This window comes from Prunus dulcis, chromosome 1 (genome assembly GCF_902201215.1).
Source record: "Prunus dulcis chromosome 1, ALMONDv2, whole genome shotgun sequence".
Taxonomy (NCBI): Eukaryota; Viridiplantae; Streptophyta; class Magnoliopsida; order Rosales; family Rosaceae; genus Prunus; species Prunus dulcis.
This window is the reverse complement of record NC_047650.1, coordinates 20,139,926-20,166,208: the sequence shown is the minus strand read 5'-3', so window position 1 is coordinate 20,166,208 and position 26,283 is coordinate 20,139,926. Positions and strand designations below refer to the sequence as shown.

The 26,283-nt window shown below is 38.2% G+C and overlaps 6 protein-coding genes across 8 annotated transcripts; 2 read left to right on the top strand and 4 right to left on the bottom strand.

The window, feature by feature from the left end:
• Positions 1-78: 78 nt before the first annotated feature.
• LOC117624649 (pentatricopeptide repeat-containing protein At5g13270, chloroplastic) lies at positions 79-3,098 on the bottom strand. Its single transcript, XM_034356032.1, has one exon. It carries the CDS (start codon positions 3,006-3,008, stop codon positions 714-716), a length of 2,295 nt encoding a protein of 764 aa, XP_034211923.1. The 5' UTR covers positions 3,009-3,098; the 3' UTR covers positions 79-713.
• Positions 3,099-3,710: 612 nt separating this feature from the next.
• Positions 3,711-7,933, top strand: LOC117616081 (aspartokinase 2, chloroplastic). Its single transcript, XM_034345283.1, has 13 exons — positions 3,711-4,274; positions 4,382-4,464; positions 4,557-4,597; positions 4,756-4,910; positions 5,063-5,212; positions 5,339-5,434; positions 5,692-5,808; positions 6,350-6,469; positions 6,593-6,685; positions 6,812-6,928; positions 7,224-7,340; positions 7,441-7,503; positions 7,584-7,933. The coding sequence occupies exons 1-13, from the start codon at positions 3,870-3,872 to the stop codon at positions 7,734-7,736; spliced, it is 1,710 nt and encodes a 569-aa protein (XP_034201174.1). The 5' UTR covers positions 3,711-3,869; the 3' UTR covers positions 7,737-7,933.
• A 469-nt stretch (positions 7,934-8,402) lies between these two features.
• Positions 8,403-9,952, top strand: LOC117616672. Of its 2 annotated transcripts, none has more exons than XM_034346059.1 (7): positions 8,403-8,533; positions 8,616-8,751; positions 8,851-8,894; positions 8,989-9,099; positions 9,186-9,278; positions 9,373-9,479; positions 9,615-9,952. In XM_034346059.1, exons 1-7 carry the CDS (start codon positions 8,442-8,444, stop codon positions 9,734-9,736), a joined length of 705 nt encoding a protein of 234 aa, XP_034201950.1. In that variant the 5' UTR covers positions 8,403-8,441; the 3' UTR covers positions 9,737-9,952. The 2 variants fall into 2 exon arrangements, with proteins under 2 accessions (XP_034201950.1, XP_034201949.1); XM_034346058.1 differs by having other exon boundaries at positions 8,974-9,099.
• Positions 9,953-10,029: 77 nt separating this feature from the next.
• On the bottom strand, positions 10,030-11,037 carry LOC117616673 (light-regulated protein, chloroplastic). Its single transcript, XM_034346060.1, has 3 exons — positions 10,645-11,037; positions 10,389-10,547; positions 10,030-10,295 (listed from the first exon to the last, which is right to left on the bottom strand). The coding sequence occupies exons 1-3, from the start codon at positions 10,824-10,826 to the stop codon at positions 10,220-10,222; spliced, it is 417 nt and encodes a 138-aa protein (XP_034201951.1). The 5' UTR covers positions 10,827-11,037; the 3' UTR covers positions 10,030-10,219.
• A 1,876-nt stretch (positions 11,038-12,913) lies between these two features.
• Positions 12,914-15,940, bottom strand: LOC117623402 (inactive leucine-rich repeat receptor-like protein kinase CORYNE). Of its 2 annotated transcripts, XM_034354481.1 has the most exons (3): positions 14,236-15,940; positions 13,306-13,622; positions 12,914-13,229 (listed from the first exon to the last, which is right to left on the bottom strand). In XM_034354481.1, exons 1-2 carry the CDS (start codon positions 15,096-15,098, stop codon positions 13,313-13,315), a joined length of 1,173 nt encoding a protein of 390 aa, XP_034210372.1. In that variant the 5' UTR covers positions 15,099-15,940; the 3' UTR covers positions 12,914-13,229; positions 13,306-13,312. The 2 variants fall into 2 exon arrangements, with proteins under 2 accessions (XP_034210372.1, XP_034210297.1); XM_034354406.1 differs by having other exon boundaries at positions 12,914-13,622.
• Positions 15,941-17,579: 1,639 nt separating this feature from the next.
• LOC117623320 (ADP-ribosylation factor GTPase-activating protein AGD3) lies at positions 17,580-26,283 on the bottom strand. The gene is made up of 19 exons (XM_034354286.1): positions 25,372-26,283; positions 24,493-24,569; positions 24,068-24,168; positions 23,711-23,781; positions 23,194-23,256; positions 23,043-23,087; positions 22,465-22,530; positions 22,310-22,357; positions 22,127-22,222; positions 22,005-22,046; positions 21,655-21,870; positions 21,366-21,497; positions 21,033-21,257; positions 20,769-20,855; positions 20,350-20,685; positions 19,618-19,763; positions 19,431-19,524; positions 18,268-18,758; positions 17,580-18,104 (listed from the first exon to the last, which is right to left on the bottom strand). The coding sequence occupies exons 1-19, from the start codon at positions 25,414-25,416 to the stop codon at positions 17,990-17,992; spliced, it is 2,496 nt and encodes an 831-aa protein (XP_034210177.1). The 5' UTR covers positions 25,417-26,283; the 3' UTR covers positions 17,580-17,989.

Below are 26,283 nucleotides of genomic sequence, written 5' to 3'. Positions count from 1 at the left end.
TTCGTTTGTTTCTGTTTCTTAATTCTTTAGATCTAAGCAGATTTCCTGGATCCCAACTCCATTATTATACTGGTTCTTGTGCATCCCTTTGAATTTTTCAATATATGAAACTTGATATTCAACAACTTTAAAAACTCATATTCTAATACACTTGGGGGAAGTTGGAATTCTTAATAGTTATTTACTTTCCCGTAGTGTCCAGTCCCATTTGTCAAATGAAGGTTTTCTTCTATGGTGATGCTGGTTTAGAGACCCACTAAAAAAAGCAGAAAGAAATAATATCTCTTGCTGCGCTTGCTTTGCCCGTGATTTCTTCACACAAAATCTTGAGATTCTCTTACAAAAACGTGTCAACAGAATCAACGCACATATTGTCACTTTAGCCCCCACTAAATTATTGCAAGAGCAGTTAAAAATAACTACTATTATCACCACCCACTGCACCAATCCTCCGTATTATTGGGTATCGCTTCTGCTCGTCCCCATGCACTTGGAAGTTGGAGGTGACTTGAGCTTCCTCTTGATGCATTAGGCAGCAGCAACCAGAAAGAGACACACGGCAAGAAGCAGTAAGTAACCAAGCTTGTCATACACAGACACGTGTACACTCACATGCAATGGTGGCCAGAGGAAGACCAGCCCCACTTGTGGCCTAGGCTTCCAGAAAAAAAGTGCCATGCCCAAATCTCCATTGGGCAGTGAGTTTGCATAAGTTACCAATAATCTCTACAAGAACACTCCCCCAACTCAAAGTTATGAAATCTACTAGAATCTCTCACAACAATTGCACGCCCTGTTACCACAGAAACATGTTTTGCAAATTCATGGCAATCTTTGCAGGCCCTGATGTTCTTGAAAACCACAATTGGGACATTACTTGGTGTGGATATGAGCCCAAAAGCAATAGCAAGTCTCTCACTATGCTCAAGAAGCTGTTCTTTCCTCTCAGGAAAACCATTCAATACATCCTCTTCAGTTAGAAGGGAATATTCAGCCTCCCTGAAAGAAATGTTCAGCTCCTTCAGTTTTGAGTATATTTGCTCTATTTGAGGATGGTGTTGATCACCCACTATAAACCGGTGCTTTTCCCCCTTGACAGTGATCCAGCTGCATCCTATTTCTTTTCTCAAGTCCCTTTCAGCCATCATTCTTCTAAAAACTGCAGCTTCTTCCCATTTTCCAGATGAAGCATACAAATTAAACATGATTATGTAACTAGCAGTATCCTCTGGGTCCAACTGGAGGAGGTTCTCAGCTGCGAACTTCCCAAGCTCGAGATTTCGATGTATCCAACATCCCCCCAATAAACTTTTCCAGCTCATTGCATCGGGTTCAAACGGCATACTCTTTATCAGTTCAAGTGCCTCTTGTAGTAGCCCAGCACGAGAGTATACATCAATCATACAATCGTAATGATCGATGGTTGGTTCTACATCATATACACAGCTCATTGAATCCAAATACTGCTTTCCTTCTGTGACCAAACCTGAATGGCTGCAAGCAGTTAAAACTGCTATAAACGTTACTGAATTTGGCCTTACACCAGAATCCTGCATTCTATGGAAAAGCCTAAGAGCTTCAGAGGCATTGCCATGATAAGCATAACCACTAATTATAGAAGTCCAGGCCACAGTATCAGGTTTACCTATCGATTCAAATGCTCGATAGGCATAGTCCAATCTGCCACATTTTGAGTACATCGTAATCATTGCACTTGCTCCATGCAACAATGCAACCAGCCCTCTTTTTATCGCATCAGCATGAACTTGAGTGCCCAAATTTACATCTGCAATTGCAGAGCATGCTTGAAAAATGCTCGTATATACGAATGAATTTAAAGTAACACCTTTACAAATTAAAGACTGAAAAATCTTGACACACTCCTCAAATTTCCCACTCTGGCAGTAGCCTGAGATTATAGCACTCCATGAAACATCATTTGGTTCATGTATTCTCTCAAACGCTCGGCAAGCAGATTCAAAGTTTGCACATTTGACATAGAAGTCCACTAGAGGAGTTCCTACAGAAACCTCAGAATCCAACCCAAGTTTAACACTATAACCATGGATTTGCTTTCCCATAATCAGGTCCTCCAAACCAGCACATGCCTTAAGAATTATCGAAAACACAAAGTCATCCACTTCTACACTTTTCCTAACCATCTCAGCAAACAATTCTAGAACCTCCTCCAGTTTCTCATCTTCAGTATAGCCCACCATCAACCCAGTCCAAACCACAGCATTCTTGTCAGCCATCCTATCAAAAACAAGCTTAGCACCCTCTAACCATCCACACTTTACATACATGTTTGCAATCGACGTGTCAATCGAAACATTACTATTCATCCCTGTTCTTATCACATAAGAATGTATCTGTTTGCCAAGCTCTAAAAGCGAATGCTCGGTCAAGGACTTTAAGAGGCTCGTAAAAATAGACGAGTTCGGTCTAATCCCAGACTCTAGCATATGCGAAAACATCAAAATAGCTCTCTTCAAAATACCCTTTTGCGCATAAGCGGATATAATTATAACCCAAGAAACCAAATTCTTGTGAAGCATCTCATCAAACATTTTCTGTGCATCTGATAAACTCCCACAATCGCAATACATCTGAAGAGCATCATTCTCAAGAAATTCAGGTGGGCTCTTAATTGTTTTTTGCAACCAATCGTGCACAAGTTTTCCATCTGATAAGGAACCCATTAATCCACACTTTTCAAAGAGGCATTTATAAGATTGAGGACTGACGGAGACACCTGCTTCGTTCATTTGCTTGAGAAAGTCACGAGCTTCTTTGAGCTTCCCTTGCTTAGATAGAGAAACCAAGTGCACATTTTCGACTTGACCACTTTCTATTTGGCGGGTATTGATCGAAGGAGCGGTGAATTTGAGAGAGACCCACGAAGGAATTTGAGCAAAGTTTGCAGCTTTTGTAGATGGAGTCTGATCATGATGATGTAAACCGCAGGAAGGTAGCAAAGAACATTGAACTGTGAAAGAAGAAGACATTCAAAATTAAGCTTTTGATTCAAAAAAATCTCTAGTTTACAAGTTCAGGATTTCGTTACTTTGTTCAAACTTTGTTGCAGACCCGTTTGAGCGACGATAGTCTTTTTGAAGGCTCAATGGTAATTTTCCATTTCTATAAGAAGTAAGGACAAACAAACGACACCCTATTCATTAGGTCCCGTTTGGTTCACGGAATGAATTTGAGGGAAAATTATTTTTAATGTCATTTCTCAAAGAATGGGAATAAAAGATTCATTTACCACGTTTGGTAATGTCTGGAAAGTAACGGGAAATTTCACTTTGTTTCCTTTCCCATATTTGTTTTGAGTAGGAATGAAAAACAAAGTTTGCATAATTTTTCAATTATACCCAAATTAAATCAAATAAAAAAATGCATTTAATAATACGTTATAATTATAAATTGGTCATAGGGACAAAATAGTTATGAAAATTGTGCATTGAATATTGGCTAATTTTCCCAAACTTTTCCATGATGAGTGAAAATAAAACCCAAGTTAAGAGGAGGGCTTTACTTTCCCCTCTACTTTCTTATGTGCCAGACAACCATTTCCCATGTCTGCACTTACCAAACATGAAAAAATAATTGAATTCCCATTTCCAAAACTCCTTTTCCATGAACCAAACAGGCCTTAGGGTAAAAAGAGATATATAAACAAAAAACGCGGTAGTGGATGATGGGTGTTTTGCCCTTTTGCCTCCCCTTCGTTCCCGATACAGAAATTTCACTCACGCGTTTGGTTGCCAAAGAAACGTCTGGAAAACAAATGAAAATCCAATAAATCAGAAACCCTGAATTTGATAATTCGTCGAAGCAACTTCGGTAGAGAGTCAGATAAGCAAATGGAGGCTTCATTGCATTTCCACGGGGTTAGAATTCCCTGCTACTCACGAACTCCAAGACTCTCACACTTGTCGAGCAAGCCATGGCTCTCTTCGGTGGCCTCACCATCACGATCATTCCATGCGGCAATGGAAAATGCATGTAAAGGCATTAGCTTGAGAGGTAACAGCGAGAAGAAAAGAATTGAAGCTGTGCTTGGAGGAGAAGAAGAAGAAGAAGAGAAAGCAACAGGGAGCCATGGCTCTGATACAGCAGCATTCACTTGCGTGATGAAGTTCGGAGGATCGTCGTTGGCATCGGCAGAGAGGATAAGAGAGATTGCTCAGCTCATTGTCAGTTTTCCTGATGAAAAGCCTGTTGTTGTGCTCTCTGCCATGGGGAAGACCACTAACAACCTCTTACTTGTAATGAACTTTTCATTGTTATCTGATTAAGTTAATCAATTGTGTGATTTGATTGCTTAATTATAATGCGACTGGATGGCTGTGATTTATGTATAATGTATGCATAGGCTGGGGAGAAGGCTGTCAGTTGTGGGGTCTCGAATGCGTCAGAAATTGAAGAATTGAGCTTTATAAAACAACTGCATCTCAGGTTAACTCATCATTTTCCTTTTTCTTTCTCATTTTCTTTTTCAATTGTGCTTTAGAGCTGTTGTTAAAAACTGTGTGATTGCATTTGCTCAGGACTGTTAGAGAACTTGGAATTGATAGCTCCGTTATTTCTGGTAAGAACTTTAAGTGAAGGGATGAATATTTTTTTTTAATGTCTGAATTTCCTCATTTAGTGTGTTGAATTGTTTTAATTTTATTAATAAGGTCTAGAATCAGTTGTTAATTGGAAACTTTGGGTATTTGCCCCTTTTTTTCCTGGGACATGTTGCAGCACACTTAGAAGAACTAGAGCAATTGCTGAAGGGAATAGCTATGATGAAAGAGTTAACTCTCCGCACAAGAGACTATCTAGTTTCATTTGGAGAGTGCATGTCCACAAGGATCTTTGCAGCTTATCTAAATAATTTTGGTGTTAAGGCACGCCAAGTATGTATACTCCATCTTTTGAAAATATGCATTTGACATTATTTTCTTTCTTCAGGTTCTTTTGGATTATTTTCTCTAGTGCATCGTTACTCTCTTTGTTAGTAGCCACTTAAGATATTTTCTTGATGATGGTTGCTATTAATGTACTGCAGTATGATGCATTTGACATTGGTTTCATAACAACAGATGACTTCACCAATGCTGACATCTTGGAAGGAACTTACCCATCCGTTGCTAAAAGATTAAATGATGATTGGATTAGTGATCCTGCAATTCCGGTTGTTACTGGTTTCCTCGGAAAGGTCTTTCCCCTGGCTAGCTGCCCAATCAAATTCCTGCTCACATGTTTGATTTGAAGTCTCAGTTTCTGATTAAATTAATATTTAGTGGCTGGGCTTTCAACATTACATCTGTTTTATTGATTGCAGGGCTCAAAATCTTGTGCAGTTACCACCCTGGGTAGGGGTGGTAGTGATTTAACAGCGACAACCATTGGTAAATCCCTAGGCTTGCGAGAAGTTCAGGTGAGATTAGGCTCTAAATGCATGTATCACCAGAACTCATGTAGATATGCACCCTATCATGCTTGCATTCATCACTTGTGTTTATTCTGATTGCATGCTGATGGTTGTCTGTTATTTTATTGATGTAGCTAACATGGCTAGCATTTTATTGGAGATTTTGTGCATTTCTTTTTCTAATTAGCTGGAACTGTATGCTAGTATTCATTTTGAATTTATTAGGCAAACACATATAGAAGCTAATTTAACAGTTTTAACAGGTGTGGAAGGATGTTGATGGTGTTTTGACCTGTGATCCTAGTATATGTCCTGATGCAGAACCTGTTCCCTATTTGACTTTCGATGAGGCAGCTGAGCTTGCATATTTTGGTGCTCAGGTAGATTTTGTTTACTCTTGCAGTTTAGATGTTATTTTCTAATTAGAGGACTCAACCAGTTGGTTGAAATTTTAGCCTTAATATTATCTCTGCAGCATGTGTTTATGAGAGAACCTATGGCTAGAGACAGAGAGTTAACATAATGAAGGGATACTGCAGAGTTTTTTTTTTTCAAGTATTTATAGATGGGTATAAAGTGGGCTTTGGACTCCCATCCATGAAGTGCGCATTAGACTCCCCTCCCATCCATGAAGTGCGCATTACACTCCCATCCCATCCATGAAGTGCTTTGGACTAAGTTTGTGGACTAAGACTTCCACTAAAGCAATATTTGTATTCAATTCATGAGCATCTTTTATTCAGATGATGAGCCCCACTTTTTTTCTTGTATAATTGTGATTAGACAGACAAAGCATTCTTCTAGTAATTTGTATGAAGAAATGTAGATGGAGTCTTGATGAGAGCTAGCCATTTAGCATCGGTAGTAGAAATAGAGCACTTAGGTAGAAAGATAAATATAATTGCACTGACAATTGCGCAGGTTCTACATCCACAATCCATGAGACCAGCTAGAGATGGCGAGATTCCTGTTAGGGTCAAGAACTCTTATAACCCTAAAGCTCCTGGTACCCTCATCACTAAAACAAGAGATATGAGCAAGGTTTGGGCAGCTTTATCTTCTCTTTTCTTTTCTTGTTTTCTTGAGAATTGAAGTGTGTGTAAGAATTCAAACATTCTTGATCTTTTATTTTTACCGCAATCTATCCCTTGAAATCAACTTCAGGCTGTTCTAACCAGCATAGTTCTGAAGCAAAATGTCACCCTGTTGGATATTGTCAGTACACGCATGCTTGGTCAAGTTGGCTTCCTCGCAAAGGTGAGAAACTCTTTGTTTCCTTGGTTTTGTTTTTGCAGTTGTTGCCATATTGCTTTTCTTGTTTTGGAATTTCTGATTGTAATTGTCGTGATGCCCCCCCTATGGTGGGATTCATCATCCAAATAGGTGTTCTCGACCTTTGAAGATTTGGGCATTTCTGTGGATGTTGTTGCAACAAGTGAAGTCAGTTTATCTTTGACATTGGATCCATCAAAGTTTTGGAGTAGAGAACTAATTCAGCAGGCAAGCATATAATCTTATGTTCTTTATGTAGGATTTATTTGTTGTTCTAAGTTGTAATTCTTTTAAAGCTGTTTATACCTTTTCAAGGTCCCTGTGAATAAGAGGCATCCTTTTGTAAGGATGCACAATGTAAAATATATAAAGATACACACGGTGTGAAACTTATAGACAATAGATATGCATTGTCAGTCTCGACGTTCGTTTTAGTTAAGAGCCAACACTGATACATCACTAGTTGAAAGATTTGTCTGTGCTAATTTTCTGAATGCGTACAAATTGGTGGCATATGTAACAGGAACTTGACAAGATGGAGGAAGAACTCGAAAAAATTGCATTCGTGAATCTTCTGCAGCGTAGATCAATCATCTCACTCATAGGGAATGTTCAGTATTCTTCATTGATACTAGAGAAGGTGTTATGTTTCCCTCTGCAATGTTCTAGAATTTGTCCAGAAGAGATGTTTTATTTTCCTCTTCTTTCTTATCTCATATAGTTGGCTTTCCTTCTTGCAGGCATTTCATGTTCTCCGAACCAATCAAGTCAATGTCCAAATGATCTCGCAAGGGGCATCTAAGGTCTCTCGGTCATAACTCATAATATTTCACGCATTCATTATTTTTCTTTGCTGTCTAATAATTGATTTGTTATAAATCAGGTGAACATCTCATTGATAGTAAATGATAGTGAAGCTGAAAAATGCGTCAAGGCCCTTCACCATGCCTTTTTTGAGAGCGATGACCTGTCGGAGGTAGTACTGGAATCTGGATTTGGAAATGGGTCAGCCACGCTATTGCCAATAAAAACATGATGATTCTGAGCCAATGTAATCTTATGAACACAATTTTCTCCTTTGCTGATTTAGGCCCTTTATCTTGCAACTGTAGTTGCAAACTTATGAGTTACCTCCATCTGAATTTCTTGAGAAGTTGTTTTTCTTTTCCTTTTGCTGAAATGAACTGGAAATTCAAGGTTTTATGCTATGCTTATATACTTCCCATCGAGTATGTCTTGCAGAGCAATTTACATTGGTCTAACTTTTTGGAGATTGGCTACTCTTTCGATAGTCCGCAGTGTGCTCTCTTGACTATTATGCCATTCAATGCATAACATGCGTTGGAAATATTTATATTAGTTAGAAAAGATTTTGAAATTCACTGTAATAGTAGGCAAGGCATAATTAATTTCAAATATATTTGCAGGAACAAAAACGCATATATAAGTGAAAGTAAGAGCTAAAATCCATATACTAGGCCTTGGCAAAATAATATATTTCTAACTGGAGGGTTCCAAATTATTGTGGGTGCCTCTATTTTCGTAAAAATAATAAATTTTAAATTTTTTGGCGCCAACTAGATTATTGTTCATGAAAAGAATAAGAAAAAAATACAGAAAAAGGCACGACGGTAAAATCCAAGATGGGTTTTTTGTTAGGCCCGGGTTTTGTGATTTGGACCAACCAAGTATAAATTTCCATCTGACTGTTGACATTGTAGCTTCAGGCTTCAGCTTAACCATGGTGCAGAGATTTTTCTCAGTGAGGCAAATGGACCTCCAACAAAACAGCCAATCCCACCCTGTCATGCTTCTCTCTGGCCCTCCTTCCTGGTATTCGTAATTCAACTTTCCATATATATCTCTCTCTCTCCATTTCTCTCTCTAATTGCTTTGTGTCTTCGTTTTTTTGCAGCGGAAAAACCTCCCTAATATTCCAGTTTGCATTCAACTCCGCAATGGAGGAGGCCCACCATGGCAATACTAATGGTAAAGTGATGTTCATTTGCAACCGCCGCAAGTTAGAGGCCAAGCCCCCTTATCTTTCCCAGGTACCTCTTCTCTTTCTTTTTTTTCTTTAAAAAAAATTTATTTATTATTTGAAATATTTCAGTACCCATAAGCCATTTTTCTGTGTTAAACATTTTCAGGGCGTTGATTCATCCTCTGAGACATTTCAGCGCATACAAATGAAGTGAGTTTACCCCTTGAAGCTTTCTTGATCATAACACTTCTAAAGAATGATGATGTATAAATGGGATTTTTGAGACAAGTTTTCATCTGTATAGGTATGTGGATGATGATGAAGGAATTAAGAAGTACTTTGCTGCGTTTCACCTGCATGACACATTTCCTGTGGCAGTTATTATTGATGATTTTGGAGATTTCTTTGATGAAAGGTATTTCCTTTCTTCTTTTCTTGTTCACTTGTGTCAATCTGTTAATTTTTTTTATTTTTTTTTTATTTTTAAACTTTCAATTAAAGGAGCTGCCAAGAAAGATATGGTAACCCACGTGGAAGAGACTTAGCAATGGTTCGGACACTCGCCTTATGTCACAATGCCATGGTTCATGCCAAGTGAGTAATTAACCTTTTTAAATTATAATTAGTGACTTAATTTGCTCTGTTTAGTAACAATAGTAGTATGGTAAGCTTTAACTTTTCATGGTAGTGAAACGAGTCCTTGCAAGCTTCTGCTGTCTGATACACACCATGGAGACTCCCCAAGGTTGCTCTTCATCTACAAAAGATGGGTTACAACCATTTTTACAATTCAAGGTTTGTTTAGCAATGGGACCGTTATGCATTATAATTTTATATGGTATAGATATAGTAGAATAAGTGTTCTTTTTTTTTTTTGGGTACATGATCTTTGCAACATATTATAATTGGGTGTTTGTGTGTGCGCTGAAGGTGATGGCTCTGGATCGTTTGTTCTAAAAGACTATAGCAATTCAGGGAGGACAAAGACTGCTAAGTATTCCATTGCTCTCCAGTATCTTTTTCTGGAGGAGATCACTGAAGCGAGTGAATAGTAGGCGTATCGAATTTAGGCTCAAAATTACTCGAAGCTCTGTGACATTTGATGCCTAAACATGTCAGTGTTAATATCTGCTCTTCATTGTTCTTGTTCATAATGCGAGTTCTGTAGAAACCCTTAAAACTGTGTGATGTGCAAGCTCTGAAACTTGATATGATCAGTAAATAGTATTTCAAATTTCAAGAAACAAATCTTTTCTTAGTTCTAATCATTGGAGAATATACTAATTCATCAATTATCTGGTTTCGGAGTCTTAGGTAGCATCCCTGATTCTGAGTTTTTCAAATATTGAAGCAAAGAAAATTGTGAAGATCAGAATTTGCAACTAGAATTTCCCAACTGGGCTATATTCTTACATGTTCATGTTCATTATTTATTATTCAAGAACATTGCCAGCTACCCTTCCAAATAGTAATTATTCACAAAATTATTAGAGTCAACAATAGAGCTGAGATGAGAAAAGAAAAGATCTCAGGGCCTAGTGAACCCCTCTCTGATACTCAGGCTCACAAAATTCTCCTCCCAGATCATCACAAGCCTCTCCAGGAAAGACCCTGCAGCAATCATCAACATAGAACCATTTTAGGCAATCAAAAAGAAAATACAAAATTTCAGACCTCAAACCAATAAAAGATTATTCATCTTACGTCTTGGGGCTGTCGTACTCTAGATAATCTCTATCCAACTGCTCAGAAGTAGTCTTTGCTGTGTTGTTCCTGTCTTCTGGTTTGAGCTTCACCTCAGGATACATTTCGACATCACAAGCTTCTCCTCCGATTGTGTCGCAAGCCTCTGCCGGAAAAACACTGTAAATTTCACAAAATAATGCTTATGTTTGAGCAAACAATTGATCAGAATATTAAGATCAATAAGAAGACAGAGCTGAGAGTGGTATTGACTTACGAAGTGACGGAGCTGTAATCAACAGCAGAAGGGTCTTCTGTGACATTGGCTGCCTTGAGTGGGGGGCACCTTGGGGATTTTAGTAGCCTTGGAATGGAGGAGCTGCATGGCAAGGCAAGGGACTTGGTGGTGGTGGGTGTTGCAAGGGCAAGGGGTGATACAGATGGTAGAATGGCCTGCATTTTGTTGGATGTAAGTTGGTTTTGATTTGCTCGAGTTAAAAAGGGGCAAAAGCTCAGCACTATAATATATCAGCCTGGGCAATGACTTGGATGGATATTGGATAAGGTAGCATAGATTTTTTGAGACCGGATAAGATATTAACTTTCTGCTTTAACTGGGAATTTGGTGGTGAACTAAGTGGATTGAGATTTCGTCCACAAAAACAAAACTAAATGAATGGATTGAGAGATGCTCGTACTTGGATTTTTCTCCCACACTCCAGTTTTTGTCTTTCTTTCTTTTCTTTGGCAATTTGACATTTCACCCACAGCCCAAAGTGAGACAAAGCAAACACCTTCCGGCCCAAACACTTGCAATTTTTCCCACCACTAATTTTTGTTTATAACATGAAGCCCAAGGCCCAAAAAGCTAACAAACTATAACACCCCTGACCCTCGAAAAAAATTTAGTTGCAACAAAAATAGAACTATCTTGCTATCTCCTGTCAATAATGATATGTCATGTAGAAGTGTTATCCTGTATATCATAGTGTTATTGACTGGAACCTGAAAGTAGAAAAAAGTTTTATCTCCGTTTCGTGGAAGTCTTCTACCACCCTCACCTTGTGACTTGGGGGATTTCTCATCTGTTGAGAAGAAAAAGAATTCCTCTCCTTTAAATAATTTTCTCTTAATAATTATCTTTCAATATATATATACCCTAAAGCATTCACAATCATACTCTCTATTTTTTTGTTAAATTTTAGCTAAAAACATATAAAAGTTATTTTAGGAACTCTCTATAAAATTTAAACTCCAATGGTGCTCTCTAGTTTGGGGAGTCATAAATGCTATAACTCTTTTTTCATTGGTCAATCTCTTTTAAAAAATAATTAGCATTAATTAAAGGTTTGAAATTTTCATTAAATAAAGGAGCATTAAATTATAGAGAGTCACTAAGGGCCAGTTTGGCATTGCTCTGCTGTGAAAATAATCGCTGTCAGATTTGCTGTGAGAGAAATCAGCTGTGAGATAAAGCAGTTTGGCATTTAGTAAAATTTTTGTTAAAAGTGTTGTTGGTATTGATTTTATGCATAATCAGAAAATGATTGCCGCATAATCATTAAACCCAGCGCCTCTTCGAAACTGATTCCTGAATAATCAGAAAATGAAAGCACCTCATTAGTTGCTTTCCTTTATAGCTTTCTCTCAGAGCAATTTTTAACAATAAGTGATTTTCTTACAGTTTACCAAATGGGTTGGACTTCTCAAAATTTTAAAAAAATCACTTATTACCCCAAATAAACAATGCCAAACGGGCACTAAGAGTCATTTCTCTCTCCTTAAATTTATGAGCTCCTAAAGGTCTTTCTATTTTAGGAGGTGAATAGGGAGCATGATTGAAGTTCTATTTTTCCATTTTATCTCTAAAATTTGTCTAAAAATATAATTTAAAGAGCCCATTATGAATGCTATTAATAATTAAAAGAATGGAAGGTTGGGTTCTACTAGCAGTCACAGCTGGAAGTGGTTAGGTCATCTTTTCTAATCCTTCTCATGCTTTTTAACTCGCTTTTTTTCTTTTTTCTTTTCAAGCATGCTAATTTTGGGCCCAAATTGCATGAGCTGCTTGGTTTCTGAGTATCCCCACCACATGCTTTTTCCTGTCTCTTCTTGCTTCCTAGTCATGTTCATCACATGTGGATACAATTTGTGACACACTCTAGGCAAGACAAACTCAACCAATAATGGCTTTTACATCTTCCAAAATAGAACCATGGGGATGGGGATCACAGCAAGAAAGTAAATGGAGCCTTTGAAAAAGAATTATTAATCCAATAAGCAAGGTTATCAAAAGACTTATTAAATACTCATATTACTATTTGATTCTTTTATGAAATATTAGTTGATTTGTAGACTGCGTGTTAGCTGGTTGCATCCACCTTAGAACTTGAATCCATGCCTACAAGAACACTGAAGTACGAAAAAAAAATTGTACATCACGAAAATAGCACTATTTTGATATTTCCATCGAATCCGTCATGCATTGTAACCATTCCATATGATCTAATTTGATTGGTGAAAAATAGAAAAACAGTATTATACTCTTGACATGGAAGCTTTTCTCAAATTGCACATCTACACAGAATAGTTATTGAAGCAGGCATGTAGAGAATAGTCCAACTTCACAGGTTGAAAAGACCCGTGATTTTGAAAAAAGTATTGTCCAGAAAAAGACTGCCACCAAATCCCTACCATCAGGAGGTGAAAAACACAATAATAGAGATGTGCCCCACATGGGTTATCTGCTCATTCTTACTCCAAAGTTAGAAATTTCCTTGACTTCTTCACCACAGTCAATGTACGTACATTACAACAGGGAAGCTTACAACTTGAAAAGACGTTCAGATTGCAGACCAAAACCTGAGAGCAAACATTTCTGAAGTCTAGTTCCCCAAAATCTACAGAAATAGGAGCTTCAACTCAACAAAATACTTACATTTGATTCAAAAACTGTGCAGTTGGGTTAGCATGTGAACAAGCTCATCACTTGAGGGTCTCTCTGCTGGCAAATCTGATAGGCATACAACAGCAATTCTCACTGCCATCAACATCTCATCTTCCTCCCCCTCTTCCCCTATTATACTCTTATCTAATGCTTCCCGTGCCTCCCCGGCTTGCTGCAAGTGCCGCAGCCACCGTCCTAAACTTCCACCACTAGCTGCTTCCCCAAAGAAGGGGTCAGTTGGGTCTCTACCAGTTAATAAAACACCCAATATCATCCCAAAGCTGAAGATGTCGCTCTTATCACTGTACCTGTCAAAATTGAATATAATGCCTTTAGTGGAAGAGTATATCTGTTTTTATTTCCATACTACAAGCGAGTCAATATAACACAACTGCTTCATATAAGACCCCATAGCACCAAAGTTAAGGCAAACAACCATCAATATTCTGAAGTTCTACAAAGCCTTATTATATCTTAACAACTATGAGAATAAACCAGCTCCAAGGGAAACTTTCAGAATTCCATACAGGGGCGAAAAAAAAGTGCGACAAAGGGTGTGTGTGGGATTGCAATCCCACCCACAAAACACACACCCCTGTATTGGCCGTGAGTTTCGAGTATCCATCACCTTGTGCAGGAGAGCGAGACATTTGAAAAAGAAGCTAAATGGCTAATGGAAATTAAAAGGTAGCAGACCTAATCCAATCCTGCCCCAGACTAAACATTTGCGATGTGGAATACCAAACTCCTGATAAGTATTGTAAAAGCAAGAAAATTACTAGGAACTGTGCACAAATATCATTAAACCCAATTACAAGTTCCACAAATATATCAATATAGCTTCCTCAACAGAATGGCATAGTAATTGTACAAAACGAAACATTACCAAGTTTGGATATTATCAAAGTTTGATATGTGTACCTGCCATTCTGGAAACACTCTGGAGCGCTGTAGCCAGATGTTGCTCCATCCAAATAAGGCGTAAGCTTGGCCAACCCATAATCTCCCAATCTCGGTTCAAACTCCGAATCCAACATAACATTTGTAGGCTTTAAGTTGTAGTGCATAATCTGAGGAACATACGAGTGAAGATACTGAAGCCCCTTAATCACCCCAACTGCAACCCGAAGCCGAACTTCCCAACCAAGCTGCAATTGGTTTGCTCTAACTCTATTCATAGCATCCTCTAGGCTCCCATTGGGCACAAAATCATAAACCAAAGAGAACCTATCGTGTTCACGAACATAAGCCCTCAGGCTCATCAAATGCCTATGCCTCAGGCCAGCAAGAACTTCAAGCTCCTGCTGTATTCGCCTCTTCACCGACTTGCTCTGAGACTCTGGCGAACTACACTCGGAAAAGGGTCCAAGCTGCTTGACTGCAATGATAAGCCCATTGTCAAGAACAGTCCTGTAGTACTTGCCATTTGGGCTAGAACCCAGTAACTGGTTTTCATTAGTTAATGCCAATTGGAGCGTCTTGGGATCGATTTTCGGAGAAAATATGACAGGGCCTTTTAGAATTGGGGTTCTGCTAATGTAGCGGAGAAAGCAGCGGACCAAGAGAGCAGTGAGAAGGGCACAAATTAGTCCTGTCACTACTCCCAACACAATGCTGAGAATGATTCTTTGAAGCTGGTTCTTGAAGTGGGGCTGCTTTGACGACGATGGAGGCTCAGTTTCTTGGCACTGCACAGTTTCTTGGCGAAAGCAGAATATGAATAGCAAAAGGAGAAGCCTAGTAAGCCTACTGTTCAATTTTGAAGTACTTCTTCTTCTATCCATTAGAGAGTAGAAAGCCACAAATCTCAAAAGCAAGACAGTGAGAGCAAAGGCTCAGAAAAGCCAAACTGAAACCCACATGTTACATATAGTAGGCAAACCAAGAGCTTGAAGTTAAATAACCCAGATGAAAATAAACAAAACCAATCTTAAAGCTCAAATCTTTCTTGAGTATTTGACCACACTCAAGAGTAGCAGCTGCTTTGGCGTCAAAGCTCAAATTTTTGCTTTGTTTTTCTTAAGGCTTTAGTCTCCATGGAGCTTAGAGACGCAGAAAATGCAACCCAGTCCAGAAATGCTTGAAGTAGTGGGGAAAAGTGCGGGAGAACCCATGAGAGAAGCTTCAAGGGGCACATGAAAGAGGAGAATATCAGATAAAAATCGAATTTTTTGACGCAAAAATCCTCAGAAGAAAGACGCAAAGAATAATTTCGTCACCGATTCGCATCTTTTTCTCTTCAAGCCCCTCATTTACACCCCTTCAACATGCTCGAAAATACAAATAACAAAAACAAACCCCCACTACTCATCAGCAGAGACACAGAGATTGAAGAACTTAGAAGACCCAAAGTGCTCGCCAAAAATGACAAGAAGAAAAGAAGGGGCAAGTTTTGAAACTTTGCCGTTTCAAAGTTAGAGAGTGTCACACACAGAGTCTCACAAAACAAAGCAAGTTCTTTTGTTCACAAACTACACAGCAAGTATACAACAACCCGGTACTCTTCCTGCCTCTGGCTACCACTATTATTATTGTCCCTTGTAAAAAAATTCAAAATACAAACAAAAATCCCTACCTCTCTCACTGTATTTCTCTCTCCCTCCCTCTCTCTCTCTCTCTCTCTCTCTCTCTCTCTCTCTCTCTGTGTCTGAGAGGAGAGATACATTTTACACGCACTTTCTCAGGCTCTTTTTGCTTTTCTTTCTCTCTCATGCGGAGGACAAAACTGGGCTTCCCGCCTTTCAGACTACCAAGCCCCGGGGTCCACTGCGCCACGTTGGCACTGTGTCGCTATCACGAGGGCCGAAAGCGAAACATCGAACCGTGTGAGACAAGCCCGAGCAACGCCAAATACATATCCGCCGTTGGCTGGTCCGGGAAGAGATCCCAACCGTTGAGAAGGAACCACCGCGGGAATTTATTCCGATTATATAAAAAAATGGTTGGGGGAGATTACAGATTAGCCAAATGCTGATTACTGATTAGTAAAGTGTTTTTCTTTTTGGCTTTTGGTTTGTTTGTTGTTTAAATTAATTAAAGTAATGCCCAACAACAACAAAAATTTAATAAACCGTTGCTTTGGAATATAATTATTAATTTTTGTGGGGATGGAAATGGAATATTATCTTTTACACGTTTGCTGGGGTCGTTCCAGTCGTTCATGGTTGGTCTGGCTTCCGCTTTCCGGTGGTTCAAAAGAATCGATGGGTCTCGGGACGAGTGAAACACCAACACGCGTGCACGTGTGGGCCTTTGCCTTTTCAGGCCCAACAGGAGCAAGGAGGGCTTTTCACCTCCATTTCATTATAAATAAATAAAAAGGTAAGTCTCGAAAATTGAAATGAGAAAACATTTTTTTAATCATCTTGCGTTTCATAAATCAACGGAGTCATTCAGGGCAGTTGAGTTAGCACCATCACTCACCTGCTTCATTTGTTTCTACTTGAAACAAGTAAATAAATAAATGGAAGGCATAAAATCACTTCTAGTTCTTATGTTTGTTGGATTTTTCATTTTGATCTATGCGGTTTGATTATACCTCTTACATTAAAGATACGTCCGAATTTTCTCGGAACATAGTAAGTGTGGAGGGTATTTTGAACGATATTGAAAGAAATTTGACAAATTTATTATACATTGCAAGCGATTTAAAACTACAATAAAATGACATAAATGATGCTACGAAGATGATCAGAGTTGTAAAATCGGTGGGTGAACGACAAGAATGAAAAATGACATTCCGCCTAGAGAAATATAGTGGTGGATGGATTCAGTAGCCCTTTGACTTGCAGGGAGACCCGCAGACCAAGCTGTCTGTTGCGCCTTACGTGATGGGTTCTGCTACATTTGACTGACATGCCATGACAAGGGAGCGTAACATCATAGAGGCTCCGCTCACAGGCTGGACCCATCAAAAGATATGTCAGTGCAGTCTTTTCCTCATTTCAGATCTTTGTATCTTAGTCTGACGTGGATAAGATTGGATGATTCAAGATCATCATATTTATTTTCTATTTTCTTATGTTTTCACAAATATGATTAAGGAACTCTTTTACACAAAATCAAATCCAGATAATTATTTCTTGCCTCCGTATCATAAATATCCTTCCTTGCAAAGAAAACCATCAAAAGTCATCAATTTCCGGGAAATTTTTTGCTTTCTTTTTGGGTATTACTTTCATCTTCTCCCTCTTTTCTCCTCTTTCCCTCTTCCGAATCTTTAAACTGGAATAACACAGGGTTGGAAGTTTGTTCAGTCAAAAGAGTTACAACAACCAAAAGCTTCACTAAAAGAAATCAATGTACAAATACACAATGGCCTAAACTAAATCCTCACAGCTTCACCCAAAAGGAAGCAGAAAACTGAATAAACAAGAGACAACACATTACAGAGCCCTTCGCTGAAAGCTCCCAGATGCCTTTCGGCTCACAGACCACGGGAGCCATTTTAAATTACAACCTTGGACGACATTTTGCAACGGTGCCCCCATGGGGCAGGCAGGCGATTCTACCACTCTTGAAACCCGCAAAACACTTTGTGCCATTTCATTCAAAGGAGAACAAGCTTTCAAATTTATGAACTATAATTATACAAATGCGATACCTTTTGTTTCTTTTAACGAAAATTATCCAGCATCCATGCCGTTGTCTTCGGATGGTTGCTAATTCGATAGTTTCATCCATTGGACTCCGATAATATAGCAAGGACCTCACCATCATCAAAGTTTGACTCGACTGCCAGCTCAAGGGGCGTTTTACCATCCCCATTTAATGCTCGTGGATCAGCTCCCCTGCAGATGCAGTCGAACCCCTCAGTAGCGAATCATAAATAAGAGGTAAAAATGAAGCATTTAAAAGAAATTGACAGCTAATTAGTTAAATATGCAGAAATTGGGAAAGATGTAATAAATGAGTTTTCAAAAACAGCAAATCTAACCATAAGACAATAGTCACCTTGAAAGAAGCAACTTTGCGAATGTGTTTCTGCCTCTAAGAATACAACGGTCAAGTGGTGTTTGACCTCTTGAATCAGTTGCATTCACATTTGCTCCATACTGTAAGAGGAGTTCAAGCATTCCAATGTCTGCAGTTTCACAAGCAAGGTGAAGAAGAGTGCACCCATCTAGATCTTCCACAGCATGGCCTTCACTTGTACCACTCAAGTTTGAAGAGCTAGGAGACGACCTGTCCAATGAATCCCCAGCTAAGCAGCTAGAGGTTTGGTCATGGCCAGTCTGCTCATGCATCAGCATTACTTTCGCAAGGGTTAATGAAGAGGCACATGATGCTTGCTCATACACCGCATTCAAATCTGGTTCAGAATTAACGATGTGACGATATACAGCTTTCTTGTCATTAGCACGAACACCCTCCCAAATCTGTTGTGCTATCAAATGAGTATATTGTGCATCTTTTGGCTTCCGAACAAAAAGCTTTTCTGCATACTATGATCGAAATAAAACAAACATTTAGTTCCACATTTCCATAGTCTGAATAACATCAACTAGTAGTAGCAGGTAGCATAGGAGATCTTCGAGAACACTCATAATCATAAAGTTAATAAAAATTGGTTCCCAAATCATTGGTATTGTGAAAACTACAATGAATTCAAGCTAGCCTCATCCACATTATGGAGGAACAATGAGGTTATGCCTTTATACACTACGTACAGCCCTTCTTGCAAGATGCCTAAACCATGATCACCTAAAAGCGATAAACGAGAGGATAACAAGTATTCCAATAAGCTGATAAGGGTTCACAATCTCAAACTACTCTCCACATCTTAGAGCTAATCAAAATATATTCTAGACAAAATTTCTGTCTTTAATATTAGAAAATACTTGTTCTTTAGATTGGGCTGATGTTCTAAAACTATTGCTTCCCTATCAATTTATTTTTTTATTTTTTTATTTTTTTCTAGAAAAGGAATTGCTTCCCTATCAACTTGGTATGTAATACTAGCAATCTTAGCCATTAGACCAAAAAAATTCTAATGTCTTGATGTATCAACTTATCTAGATCATATTCACACATTATCCATCATAATTTAAATTTAAAAAAGGAGAGCAATTCCTTCTGTTTTCAAGTCATCCAATTAGCAACAGCGAGGGGCATACCTTTGCATGAATGAATTTCTCCTTAACTGGTATAGAATCACTCTGACTGGGTTTGCTGATAAAAACTAGCTGTTTTTTATCAGACTTGTATGACCTTCACCAGAAGAATAGCAGTGAATGCTCACAACAGTCAAGTAAAGATGAAACATATACGATACTCGAAAGAGTTGTAACAAAGAATCCCTACCCTGTGGATATAAGATCAACCTGAAACGCATTTCTTGATTGCAAAAGTTCCTCCCAGACAGAGTTGGCAAAGGCATTACCCAAAGACTGAAACAAATTTATAACAGAAGGCTCCCACGCTTTGACATCCAGTGTAAGAGACCTTACCTGCAGTAAAAGCCACCAAGAAAAAGAGTTGCAGAAATGAGCAACTGATACATATATCATTTTTTTATAGGACCGGTACATATATCATTACCATGGACACTTTACCAAGTTATAAACAAAAAAGTTCCTATGAAGATATTACAGTCCATATAACATACAAATCAAAACAAAATTTAGTAATTTCCAGTAAATAATAGTTTCCACTTTATCATGATGTGAACAATTATTGAATTCTCCTGTAATTGTACACCAAATTCATGGTCAGAGGAGAGAAAATCTCAGAAAAAAGATTTTAAAATATTACTGGACAGTTTACACATTCCATGTTAACAATTCTTATTGCCTTTAGAAAAGTAAACCACATTATTGGTCAGTTAAAAAAAACCACATTAGTAAAAATCATACGAGGAAGGTTCTTTAGATTCCTACTCTATAAATATTTGAGATTGTACGCGTAAAAAAGTAGAGGAAGAAAGAACAGGATAACATAATAGCCATTTGATAGGCATGCCTACACAACACTTATTTAAGAGTGCATGGCTCACAGATATAACATGTAAAAAGACTAAGAAAGCAGAATGATTACCTTTGAGATATGTACACCAAGATTACGATGAACACCAGAACATTCTATGCAAACGAGAACACCAAGATTTAATGATGCCCAATCTGGCTCTGGGGCACTACAATCAGCACACTTATCATTCCCACATACTCGTCGTAGCATGTCGATTGTCTTTTCACTTTTTAAAGAAGATCGTTGCTGTTGTGAGCTTCTCAATGGGCGGTCAGAATGTGCAGTAGGAAGACTCCTCTCAGATGCAAGTTCTTCGACTCCAGTGTGATCAAAATCAGAACTCTCAAATGAACTACTCTCACTTGCTGAACGACGATGGCTTCCCATGGGACTAGCAGGCAGAAACTGAAAAAGAATTGGACAAAAATCATCAAAGCAACTATGAAAATCAATGGCATCATAATCATGCAAAACTTCACAATAATTACCCTCTCAGGAGCCTGAGAGCTAAGTAATGAAGCAATAACCCCTGTTATCTTCTCAATCCAATCCATTTGATCAAGTGCACTCTCTGCCTGCACTGACAAGCATAAATAAATATCATTGCAGGAACCCCTATATACAAATAACCATCACATATTCGCCATATTAGCAGAATCACCAGCTAAAATTGGTTGAGAAACCGTTCAGGAACTACATAAATACATAAAATTAAATCCAAGCTCACAAGGGACAGCTACACTGAATCGAACCTGCAAAGTATAGTTCTTTGTCGGTGAAATGATCCTGAAACAAAACCTCAGATCTGACTGGTCAGCATCAACTTTGATAGTTGATGTAAGCAGATTCACTGTGTGATGAGCAACAGATTTCTCATCGTGCACTCCACCATGATAATGAGAAGAAAGCCACCGACTCAGAAGTCCAGAACCAAGCTCAGAACTATTCCTCTGACCAGAAAGTTGGCTACCAGACCCCTACAAGTTATAGACAAACACAATAACAAAACATTGATATTAACGTCAAGCCCGGGACAAACTTCAAGCCTTCTGCATCCTAACTTCTTTCTTGAAAAAATTACTTACAGATGGTTTACTGCATTGTTTTCGATAGTAATACAGCATTCCTCGGCTATCAAGAACAAAAAACCTTCTTTTCCAGTCACCCCTCAAGTTCGAGGAACGTTTTGAGAGATAACCTTGCCTAATGGTTTGAACCTGATTATTGATTACTGTTAAATTTTGTCTGTAGTATTAAATGTAGACATGAAACAAAAGCAACTTCAATATCAAAATGCATAAAGAAGTGGAACATAGATCACGTAAATAAATTAAAGGCAATAACTGGGAAAAAAAAAATGAAGCTTCTTCAAACCTTTCCCTTTGCAGCAGACTGCATAACGGCCTCTATCATTTTATGTGAACTTCTACCAATGGCTTGTATCCCGTCTCCATTAGGAGATCCATTAGAACCATTGGAAGACCACCTACTCTCTCGATCAACCTGTCTTTTGTATTCTTGCATCCTTTCGTTAAGAGCTGCCTGTTCATAGTTGGATCTTTCTCTTGATTGTTGAGCATAAGTCAAGACCTATGAAATAGTAAGAGGTCAAATTTTCAATTATTCTCATTACAAACAGAATAGAAAAGTTAGGAATATAAGAATCTCAAACCTGATTTAGATTTGGCTTAAATATTACACTAACATACACATTTATAACAAACCTGATTAATATATGGCTCCATTTGATGCAACAACTCATAACCCTACACATGAAAAAGGTTGAAGGTCAACAAACTAGTGATAAAGCATGTGAAAAGGACAGAAAACCTGGCTTCCAATTCACCTGTTTGAAGTAACGAAGATGTGCATCCATTGTTCCACTGACCGCTTCCAGAAATTCAAACCTCTTTTTTGCTTCAACATTAGAAAGAGCAGTCACCTGAAAATAGAAGGTCCAAATCATAACGCCAATGTTTCAATTACATGAAATCATTGATTTCGAAAAGGACAGCTTCGAGAAACTTACCAGACTAAAACGAGCTTGCTCAAATGTAGACCTTGCATTATGAAGTTCCTGCAATATCTCTAAGCTGTATTAGAATGTAAAGAATGGATAATTTTCAATGCCATAGATAAGAACATATATTTACAAATATAATTAGAGTTTGCACTGCATAGTACCTCCTCTAGCATGGAAGCTACATCATTCTTTGTGCCTTTTCTCAATGAGAGAAATTTCTCGCGAGCCTGCGGTAACATAAGTATCAAACTACGTATGACATACTCAATTAATTTCAAAGAGTCTTATTAATCCCAAAGTAGCTGCAAGATCTATCAATGATTCAAATCCCATATTAAATTATGAAAAACAAGGTTGTTATATACAGCTGCAAAAAAAAAGAATAGGAAAAGGCAAGCTCTAACAAATCAAAGATACGGGAAGAAATCACACCAATAAATCTCTCCCAAACAAGTTCCCAAAAAATACAAATGAATCTGGTGTGGTTCTACTAGATTTCAACTAACCTACAGAACTATCTTTCAAGATACCTCAGACTTGGTTAGAACATGAAAAATAAAATAAAAATCTTTCTACAGTTGCAGGAGATCCTGCATTTATTTATTTTTAAATGCTAGCAATATTTTACTGGAACAGATCATTCTATTTTCTAAATTCAACACATGAGAAAATAGTCACTAAATGCATTGAAGTTCCTTCAACAAAAGAAGCAAATTAATTTAGGATCTGCAGCACACACCTGGTCATAAATAAGGCTAGCCTTGTCAAAACGCTTCCGCGCCTCCTGCACAAAGCCAATACTCCATTCAACACTAACTACAAGACACAAATGATACTGACAAAAACAAAGATAAACCTAAATCGCCTGATGCAGGAATTTTTCACAATACCTTGACCTCATGCAAATCAATATTCACAAATTGTAACAGTCTGTCATTTAGCATATGCTCAACCTGTAAGGGAGAGGAAAAACAGGTTAATACTATAGCTTGACATTATGCATGACATAAAATAAACTACTAATCCAACAGGCAACGAACACAGAGAGCTACAAAAAAAGGATCATGGAAAGCCATTTGACTAGGGAATCCAAAGCATATTAAACTTCCTGTGACTGCATACGCCACAATGTGTTCTGTCAGCCATAAAATGTATGCAGTTAAGAGTTACTTTTGCTCAAGTAAAGCCTCATAGTAAAGCAAAAACTTCAAAACATGGAAATGATATCAAGCTTCAAAATGGAATTCTTCACAAGCCTAAATTAAGAAGAAACCATTTCAACTGATAACGAACATCTCTCAAACTGCATATTGAATTGATATTCTGGGAACTGCAGCCAAAATATTGTGATTGCAAAAACAGAAGGAAGCCTTTAGCTTGCAGCAACAGATAAAACAAAGTTATCACCTGAGATCGAAGAACTTCCTTGTATGTCCCAATTTCTCTCAGTGCTATCGTAAATTTGGTCATAACAGGGCCTAGAGAAGAAGAGAGGAGCCAATTAATAAATGCCAAAAGCAGCTTATACCTGCTTCTAATAGTCGTTTCAACAACATGCACTATCTGTGAATTTGTTTCCTTTTTGTTTAATTTTCTTTTGGCTAACACACATAATCCTGATAACAAATGAGATTATAGTTCAAATTTGGTCAGAATGGAAAAGAATTGGGTGCACTTGGGTGACCCCAATGCACCCACCGATGAAGCAACTATAAAAGAAAATCACCAATGTTTGATACTCTTTATGATGACAAATTGGCATACCTCCAAAAGCCACACTAATTGGATCATTATGCCCCCCGCCAAAAGTTTCTAGGGCACTAGCAAAAGCAATGTCCCCATCATATGCTTCCCCAAGTCCTTCACTGCAAGCAAAAACAAAAAGAAAAAAAAACTTTTAAGTAATTCCCTGACAAACAAAACATGTTTAGCAAAGGTTGATTCCATCCAGCAAAAACAAGATAAGGAAGATCCAAAACCACCTGACAACATGTATGTTAAATTATCAAATTTTCATATGCTCTGCATATTTGAGAGTTATAGGAAGTGCAAAAAGCATAAGATACTAAGTGGTCAAGTCTTTCATGGTACCAAATGAAATTTACATTTTATATCATCAGCAATGTAATTGAATACACAACAATTGGCAAAGTCAAAAAATTCCATCAAACAGTTATTTGTAGACATACGTGTATTTTCGGCATCCTTTGTAAAACCTTAAACTTCTCTCCCTCAATGATTCAGCATTTTCCTCCATGCACAGTATCTGCTCCACCAAAAGAATTATCAATGACTACATACCGCAGCAAAGTCCATAACTAGTGATAATGTCATGAACCCACGTATAATGGATATAACAGAATGCAGTGACAGGAATGGAGATAGCAACATTATTCACATGCATCACAAAGTAAATACGATAAGAAGGGAAGGGGGGGTGCTATTTAACATTCGCTACACTCGACATTTTCAGAGCCTGAGTAATATAAACCCCGAGCAGGGTATAAGCAGATTTAAGAAGTCTGGGAACTATAACAGAGACATCTTTGCAAAGCTTCATATTTTCAGCCCTCTGCAGAGAATACAAATACAGCTAACTAACTCTCTGTTCTTCTACAGAACGTGAAATCGGTGGAAGTTAAACCGAGACATATTATTGAAAAAATAAATTAGGTTGGGCTGTCTTGCAACTCAGAAACAACAGGAGCAAACTAAAACCTTTTCAACTTGAACTTGCATAACTCGCATCAATTCATTTCAAATTACACAACTGGCAAATGCTAAATAATTCAGCAATTTAAGGGATGTGGCAGATGGCGATTGTGCCAATGCAATTCACTTCTCTAAAATGTACAACTATCGGCAGCACATGCTCCATTTTGTTGCAGAGAAATCACAGCCCCCAAGCCAGCCATGAGATTCAAATTCCAAACTTTAGTTTCTCTTCCGAAATTTCTCAGCAGCCAAACATGTCATTGGAATGAGGAACAAAATGCGACAACCAAACCACGCAAACAAAGAGAGATATAAGCAGCCAAACGGCAGAGAGAGATAGAGAGAGAGAAAACCTGCTTGCGGAACATAGGAGAGTCATCGAGCTTTGTGAAATGCATGTTTAAGAGCGCGATTTCTCTTCCAACTTGCCAAGAAATATCAATTAGCACTAAGACAATGCTCCATCTTCGCTGATTCTAAGCACTTAACCTCATTCATCAAGATCTTGCACATTTTAGATTTCGCTCCAATCTACCAAAACCCACGATTAAGGAAACCCAGTAGAAATCACATCCAAACAAACCCCAGCATCTATATCATCAGCTGATTCAGCTCCAGCTGCATGGATTTCAACCCCCCACTCTCAAAGCTACAGAGCCTCCAATCTCTTTTTTTTATTTTTCCTTTTTTACTATTTTTGTTTCAGCTTCAAAACCCTAGAAGTAGCAGTACGGCCCACCCGAAACAAAAAGAAGAGAGAGAAAGACAGAGGGAGTAAGAAGGAAGGAACCCTAAGAAAGAAAGAGGCAAGAAAACATTTTCATGAGGCTTTGAGCCCTTTTGGTTAAGCTTAGCGCCACACCCACTTAATTAACACTAAACTAATTAAGATTAAGATTTAGAGCACTGAGAAACTGAGTCTCTTGGCAATTTCATTAAACCTGAAAATGTCGAAAGAGACAGAGAGACACAAAAACCTCTCTTTGATAAATGCGAGAAATAACACCTTCTTCCCCAAAAAGCCCTTCTCTTTCCTTTTTTCCTCGCTTTCTTTCACTTTCTCTTTTTATCTCTCTGCTTTTATTTGCGGGGATTTGTGACTTCCTTGTTACTTGTTGGGAAAGACTGAGAAGAATCAGCAGCCCATGGGGACGACGTCGTTTCGGGCCCTTGTATTCTCTTCCAACAGTTTTCTGGGACTCTCTCACTGTCTCTCTCTGTGACAGTGGTTAACTTTACAGGGGTACGAGAAACGAGGACGACTG

Bases quoted from the DNA above. Each gene is read 5' to 3' on its own strand.
- LOC117624649 (XM_034356032.1), bottom strand. From the start codon at position 3,008: ATGTCTTCTTCTTTCACAGTTCAATGTTCTTTGCTACCTTCCTGCGGT.
- LOC117616081 (XM_034345283.1), top strand. From the start codon at position 3,870: ATGGAGGCTTCATTGCATTTCCACGGGGTTAGAATTCCCTGCTACTCA. The intron at 4,598-4,755 runs GTAAGAACTTTA...GACATGTTGCAG, and splicing joins TGATAGCTCCGTTATTTCTG to CACACTTAGAAGAACTAGAG. The intron at 6,686-6,811 runs GTGAGAAACTCT...TCATCCAAATAG, and splicing joins AAGTTGGCTTCCTCGCAAAG to GTGTTCTCGACCTTTGAAGA.
- LOC117616672 (XM_034346058.1), top strand. From the start codon at position 8,442: ATGGTGCAGAGATTTTTCTCAGTGAGGCAAATGGACCTCCAACAAAAC. The intron at 8,534-8,615 runs GTATTCGTAATT...GTTTTTTTGCAG, and splicing joins CTCTCTGGCCCTCCTTCCTG to CGGAAAAACCTCCCTAATAT. The intron at 9,279-9,372 runs GTGAGTAATTAA...TTTTCATGGTAG, and splicing joins AATGCCATGGTTCATGCCAA to TGAAACGAGTCCTTGCAAGC.
- LOC117616673 (XM_034346060.1), bottom strand. From the start codon at position 10,826: ATGCAGGCCATTCTACCATCTGTATCACCCCTTGCCCTTGCAACACCC. The intron at 10,548-10,644 runs GTAAGTCAATAC...TGAAATTTACAG, and splicing joins GATTACAGCTCCGTCACTTC to TGTTTTTCCGGCAGAGGCTT. The intron at 10,296-10,388 runs GTAAGATGAATA...TGATTGCTGCAG, and splicing joins GAGTACGACAGCCCCAAGAC to GGTCTTTCCTGGAGAGGCTT.
- LOC117623402 (XM_034354406.1), bottom strand. From the start codon at position 15,098: ATGGATAGAAGAAGAAGTACTTCAAAATTGAACAGTAGGCTTACTAGG. The intron at 13,623-14,235 runs GTACACATATCA...CAATTTTGACAG, and splicing joins GAGTGTTTCCAGAATGGCAG to GTACAGTGATAAGAGCGACA.
- LOC117623320 (XM_034354286.1), bottom strand. From the start codon at position 25,416: ATGCATTTCACAAAGCTCGATGACTCTCCTATGTTCCGCAAGCAG. The intron at 24,570-25,371 runs GTTTTCTCTCTC...TTGGTGGAGCAG, and splicing joins CTCCTATGTTCCGCAAGCAG to ATACTGTGCATGGAGGAAAA. The intron at 23,782-24,067 runs GTATGCCAATTT...CTTCTTCTCTAG, and splicing joins AATTAGTGTGGCTTTTGGAG to GCCCTGTTATGACCAAATTT.